This window comes from Triticum urartu, chromosome 2, assembly GCF_003073215.2.
Source record: "Triticum urartu cultivar G1812 chromosome 2, Tu2.1, whole genome shotgun sequence".
In the NCBI taxonomy this organism is placed as follows: domain Eukaryota; kingdom Viridiplantae; phylum Streptophyta; class Magnoliopsida; order Poales; family Poaceae; genus Triticum; species Triticum urartu.
In genome coordinates, this window is record NC_053023.1 from 63782829 (window position 1) to 63789842 (window position 7014).

At 45.8% G+C, this 7014-nt stretch overlaps 1 protein-coding gene across 1 annotated transcript; it reads right to left on the reverse strand.

Annotated features, from left to right (window-relative positions):
- Positions 1–304: 304 nt before the first annotated feature.
- LOC125541035 lies at positions 305–3068 on the reverse strand. The gene is made up of 3 exons (XM_048704530.1): positions 2561–3068; positions 1833–2139; positions 305–696 (listed from the first exon to the last, which is right to left on the reverse strand). Exons 1-2 carry the CDS (start codon positions 2954–2956, stop codon positions 1834–1836), a joined length of 702 nt encoding a protein of 233 aa, XP_048560487.1. The 5' UTR covers positions 2957–3068; the 3' UTR covers positions 305–696; position 1833.
- Between the last annotated feature and the right edge of the window lie 3946 nt (positions 3069–7014).

The following is a 7014-nucleotide window of genomic DNA, read 5'->3' on the forward strand; positions in this document are numbered from 1 at the left end:
ACCAAGACCACCATCAAACCTAAAAGTTTAGACTCGTCCCTGTAACATACCTGAACATATATTCGATGCAAACTTTAGGAGTACTCAATATTGGACACGGTTGCAAATCTGTATCTCTGGTGGTACCATTGATCATCATAATGTTAAAAAAATGTGACGAAGTTCAGCAGCCAACACGAGGATGGAAACTGCAATACTCTTGTCGAAATGGCAACGCATACATAACCCAATTGGCACTTGCAAAACGTTACTACCGTGCATACAACATATAAGAATCCAAATCGACCGCAGTGAATTCACGAGATTAATGTCACATGTACGCGTTTTCTTCCAATAGGGTATCACAAAGAGACCACAAACGAATTCCACCATCATACATACACAATACTCTAGTGCAAACTTGTAAGCAAGTAGCCCGGAGGAGTAGTATCGAACATCGTCACCAGACCCATAATGATCCACCAAACTTCACGGCTAGCTATTGATGATTATGATCTAGTAATAGCACAAATAAGCAAGTCTAAAAAAGTTTCCATGGTAATGCCGATTAGGATGACTACTAATGGACGAAGAAAGTCTGCATAAACTCTCTTTTTCCTCTGAAAACTTGTATCTGTTGGAATCACTCACAACCATCAGTGGAATAACGATTAGGCCTTGCCAAAATCCCCGGATATCTTCTCTTCTTAGCTTCGTCTGCCAATAACCCAACCCAAGATTTCATCAGATTACCACATAAAAGAACATTGTCATATCAACATTAACCATCCAACAATGTAACTTCAAGTACTGTAAATCTAAAGACCATGTCATTCATTTTCCAGCAATGAAGTAACTTCTATCTTGTGAGATATTACAGAATTTGAATCTTTCTCGTCCATTCAATTCGTAGTGCTAACAAACACACAACTGATGATATGAACTTGCAACATCAGATATTAACTGTTCTCAAAGGGGCATCTACCAAAATGTAGTGGCATAGCACCACCATAAAGTACTAGATGTGCATCCATTTACTGTCATGTTATTTATTTATTACATGATCAAACAGTTTACTTCTTTTTACTGGAGTATAAAAGCATTAAAGTGAGTCACACAACAGTGGACAAAGGCACAATGGCAATTCTACCAAAATGTAGTGGGCATAGCGCCACATAAAAATTGATAATTATTAAAAGGACTAGAGGTGTGCCATTTTACCGTCATGTTATTTATTTACAAGATCAAACAGTTCACTCCTTTTTACCAGAGTGACGGAACATGGTATAAAGTAATAAATGCCAAATGCAGCTAAGAAGAGTAGACTCGTATGTCATAGCTAAAACTTCAAAACTTTGGGCCTTCCCATCGGTTTCGATGGAGAAATTAGTAATGACAAGAAAACTCAAGAAAGGTGCTTGCAGACAGTTTGGAAGCATGCAAACATTGTTATAATCACACTCACTGCAAAGATACAACGATCACAGTGAGTGATGGAGCGTAAGCAATTTGATTTGCTTTTTTTCTAATACATAGAACTGATCGTTTTTGCTATCATCACTTCCTAACAAAAGCATACGGTAGAACTGCATCAGTTGGCTACTTGCACGATTTAAGAATGATGCCAATCCCAATTTACTATGCAATGACCAGAGGAAATAGCAAAAACCTCATTGGTTTGATATGCAACGATGCTCCATCATAATAACAAATATCAACAGCAGTAGGTAGTAATCAACAACACCGGAGGACTGTTTTCATTCTATGAGGAGGATACACAAAATATGCAGATTATAATTGAAAAGACCATATGGCTCACAGATACAGGGGGCAAAGCAAAGGGAGTAGTATACCTCAACAAAACTGCGATGGCGCTTTCCTGTCCGCCTGGCCACCCCTCCACACACTAAGAACGAGCGCTGGGATGATAACAAAGCAAGCTGTCGCGTGCATACCAAATAGTGCCACATCTATGATTACGGAGGCGACCATTTCACCCTGAGATATCGAACCCTCCACGTGCGGCGACAGCATCGCCACCAGAAGACCAGCGACCATTAGAAGGAAGAAGGCCACATCCGCAACATATCCAAGCACCGCGGTGCGCGGAAGCCTAAACATGTCTGCAACCGACTCCCGCGTGAATGCTCCTGATGCGCTCTGAGGGCAGCAATTTCAACAAAACCACAGGGATGAGCATGAGTATGTATGGAATGGTTCGGAAATAGAAGGATGCAAATGAAGTGATGAACATGAACACACATGGAAAAAATTAGTAGTACCACTGATCAGGACAACCTGAACTGTATATTGAAACTTAGTTAGAACATAATGCTAACAATGGGCTCATCCACTAGCATATGTACTGCATTACTGCTGCAATTCGACCACAATAAAGATCACAGGGAGTCAATTTGCACAATAAACTACTAATACTACTCATCAGGACAACCTGAACTACGAAATTAATTACTAACATAATATATATGGCAACTTAATTAGAACATAATGATAACACTGGCCTATGTACTACTGTAATTCGACCGGAATAAAGATCACAGGGAGTCAATTTGCGCGATACCTTCTTGAATGCCGAAGTGGATCCAGATACAAGTGCAATCACGTAGGCCACGCACATCAACAAGACGAGAAGCGCGACCAGCACAAGGATACTGTAGATGAGGACCTTGAGGCCCCAGTACATGATGGCCTGCAGGAACACGAATTGGGCGGAGCTCTCGCCCCAGGCGCGGCTCGCCACGACCTGTCCAGCCGTGGCCGCGGAGATGACCCACGCGACCCCGAAGCCCAGGTAGGGGAGGGCTCCCGCCGCGACGCAGAGGGCGCGCCCCAGCGCCAGCATCGGGGCAAGGGCCAAGTGCACGAGCGCCAGCACCACGACGACGATCCTCGCCGGCGGGGGCGGGGGCGGGGGCGGGAGCGGCGGCGAGGGCAGCACCGCGTCGGCGACGGCCATCGATCGGTACGGGAAACCCTAGCTCCTGGAAGCTTCTCGCCGTGGGAGGAGGCGGCGAGGGGACGGGGGTTTGTGGGAAATGGGGATTAGCGAGGAACACGGGAGTGGGTTTTGCGGCAAGCTGTCCCTCTTGCCTTCCGGGTTCAGATCTGATCCACTTCCTCTCGACTAGCGCATTCGGGTTCTAACCGGGTACGTGGAAATAGTGAGTGCCCGATTCGATCCTGCACAATTACAGAATTTCATTTTTTTATAAGAACTACTGAATTTATTTTTTTGACAGAACTTCTCCTCCTTTATTCACTTAGCAAAATAGTGGCATCCTTTACAAGTAATGGATGGAAGAAGTACATCCAATGCCGAATTCATTCAGATAGGAGGAGAAAAATTAACTATCCTAGCAAGTTCGCGAGCTACTTTATTACTCTCTCTATATTACAATGATAATAAATTACATGATTAAAATCTGACGACATGAAATAGCAATCGTCAATAATTGCACTTGCCACCGAAGAGGAGTTAAAAACATGCCCCTTCCCCTCCCGACCTAGCCCTTCCCCCGCCGCCCCCGCGCGGCGGCGGGGAGGGCTTCCGGCACGGCCGCCCCTGAGTTCTCCCTCCTCCCTCCTCCTCCTCCCCCCCCCCCCCGCGCCCGCCAGAGGGCCTGGCCGGGCAAAGCTCGCCCGGGCCGGCGGCGGCGGGGTCTTCTGGTTCCCCCACGTACAGAGGAGTGGCGCGGGCCCTTCTCTTCGGCTGGGGGCACGGCGCGGCGTCGCCTGGCATGCTGTGGCGCTGGGTGGGGGCCGCGTGGCCGACGGCGCGACTGGTGGTGGTCGCGCGGGGCCCAGCTGTGGCGGCGGATCTGGCGTGACGGGGCTCCTGCGACGAGGGCTGCCGACGGCGCGGCCCGGCGGCCCTGGGCGTCGGGTGGCGGCTGCTGACAGCGAGGAGACCGGCGCAATAGCGGCTTGGTGGCGGTGGTGGCGGTGTGTGCCGGTCGGATCTGGCGATTTCCGGTGGGCGGCGCGGGTTGGGGCACTGGCCCGGCGTGGCTGCTGCTCTGGCTATGGGCGGTGGCGGCGAGGCGGCTCAGCCCTCTGGTGGAGGCTTCCATTCATCGCGCCGGCACCACGGCGGCTCGGCGGGTTGCCTGCGGCGACGGCGGCTGGATTTCTGGCATCCGTTCGTTTGTAGGCGGCCTGATTCGACCTTCGAGCCATCTTCGCGATGTCCGGCCGCTATCTTCGTCAAAGGGCTGGCCCTTCCCCGCAGCGGTCCATCACCCGTCTCGCACCTGGCAGCAAGACCGAGATCGTCTCGCGCCCGGCAGTAGGACTGACCTCGTCTCGCACCCGACAGCAGGACCGAGCTCATCTCGTGCCCGGCGGCAGGACCATGCTCGTCTCGCACCCGCCAGCAGGACCGAGCTTGTCTCGCGCCTGGTGTCGCAGAACGGGTCGATGAAGGCCAAGTTTGGCCGGCCTATTGGGTCTCGGCACTGGGGGCCGTCCATGTGCTTTGGTTGGGGTAGCGGCGGATCCCCGTATCCTGCCTTGGGTGCGTGTGTGCGTGGGTGTGCTCTTGTATCGGATGCTGTTGATCATTGCTTTATATATAAAGCGGCGCGAAAGCCTTTTTTTAAAAAAAGCTTCTGCAACCTCCATGCTATCTGAGTTGATCACGATCTTACTGCATCCAATGGTTCTGGCTAGATTCAAGCCAAATCTGACAGCCAATGCCTCTGAAGGGAAAGAATCATAGCATATGTCCACTTCTGGTAGCATTGGCCTTCATTAGAATGAGTGAATCATCTGCAAACAAAATTTTTTGACACTGCTGGTGCATCACGACAAACTTTGACCCCCACGAGGTCCCCGTCATTTTCAGCCCTGGAAAGTAGGGCAGTTAATCCCTCCGTGCAAAGAAGAAAAAGATATGGCGAAATGTTTAAATTTATTACTCCCTCCGACCCATATTAAGTGGCGCTAGTCTTGCGTTAATTAATATGGATCGGAGGAAGTACTGTTTTTTTTTTCAAACATAATAATAAGAGTTGAGTCCCAATCAGGATCTTCGAAAGTATCAAAACTGGTGTCAAACTATTATGATTGCACAATTAGGTAGATTTTCATGAAGAACCGGCTTCAAAGGAAAAGACAATATTGTCAAAAGCAACTGAAAGTCATGATATATCCTTCCGTCTGGAAATAGATTTTGATGAATAACCTGTTTGAAATGGAAAACACACCCAATAACTAGATGAAAAAAATACAGTTGCAGTTCAATGTCGTGAAAAAATGACGCTATGGACCACAATCCATCGTGCACATCTAAGAAGTGTCTTCAGATATTACCGTCGACAAAAAAAATTGGGTAAAGTATGTGACAGTTATCAACAACACAAAACAAAGGCAAGCAGGCACCTCATCCACGACAGACAGCCCACGTTGCGATTGCCGACGAGATTCTAGGATCGAGAATTCTACCGAGATCGAAATGGAAATTCAGTCGACTGGATTTTAGTAAAAATGAAAGAAAAAGGGCACATGTCTTTTTTTTCACGGTTAGCGAATCTTGTAAACAAAAAATTGGATAAAAATGTCTAAGCTATTTCTCGACCGTTGCTTTTTAGGCTAATTCTTTCTTACATTAAGATTTGTGAGAAAAAATTGTCTTCACTTATTCAACATAAAACACAACACAATCAAAGTTAGCGGGCTTCTTCAATTTATACATGCATTTTGTTGTCAAATTCAGAATAACAAATTGATGAACAAACCGGTCTAGTGCGGCCTTTTAATGGTTCAGCTCGTCTTTGTAACATAGATATTCAATTCAAATTTATTTACCAAATATCTAACACTGATTGCGAATTCGTATCCCTGGTCATAGCATTAATCATCATAATGTTCAAAATGCTGACGAAGTTCAGCAGCAAATATGAGGGTGAAAACGACAATACAAGCATACCACCAGGTAGAGTTAACATTCTAACAGAGGACCCAACGACCACGAAGGCAGTAGATAACCACTCCTGATAAACATAACCACGAGGATACTCGAAATGGAACGCATACATAGCCCACTTGCAGAACGTTACTACCATGCATACAACATAAGAATGCAAACCGACGGCAGTCATACCAATTCATCACCAGATTAATGTCTCATGAAATGGAAGCATTTTCTTCCAACAGGGTATTACAAACAGGGCACAAATTCTACCATCATGTATACACAAATACTCCAGTGCAAACTTGTAAGCAAGTAGCCCGGAGCAGCATCGAATATCACCACCAGATCCATAATAACCCAACAAACTTCACGGCTATTGATGATTACAGTCTAGTAATATCAGAAATAAGCAAGTCTACAAAAGTTCCCATGGCTAGGATGTACTAATAGTAGAAGAAGCAAGTCTGCAAAGACTCCTTTTCCTCTGAAAACTTGTATCTGTTGAGATAACTCACAACCATCAGCGGAATGGGCACTGTAGCTCCTTGCCAAATTCTCCGGACACCTTCACAAAAGAACATTGTCATATCAACATTAAGCATCCAATAGTATATTTTCAACTTTCAAGTACTATAAATCTAAAGCCCATGCCACTCATTTTCCAGCAATGAAGTAACTTCTATCTTGTGAGATATTATAGAATTCGAATCTTTCTCATCCTTGCAATTGGTAGTGCTAACAAACACACAACTGGTGATATGAACTTGAAACATCAGATATTAACTGTTCTCAAACGGACGTCTACCAAAATGTAGTGGCATAGCACCACCTTACAGTACTAGATGTGCATACATTTACTGTCATGTTATTTATGTAAGTAGTAGATGTGCATACATTTACTGTCATGTTATTTATGTAAGTACTAGATGTGCATACATTTACTATTATGTTATTTATGTACATGATCAAACATATTACTTATTTTTACTGAAGTATAAACGCATTAAACTGAGTCACAGAACAGCAGACAAAGGCCCAATGGTAATTCTACCAAAATTTAGTGAACATAGCGCTACATAGAAGTTGATAATTGTTAAAAGGAC

Coding starts and splice junctions, on each gene's coding strand:
- LOC125541035 (XM_048704530.1), bottom strand. CDS start 2,956: ATGGCCGTCGCCGACGCGGTGCTGCCCTCGCCGCCGCTCCCGCCCCCG. Junction 2,140..2,560: donor CCACTTCGGCATTCAAGAAG/GTATCGCGCAAA, acceptor TGCTGCCCTCAG/AGCGCATCAGGAGCATTCAC.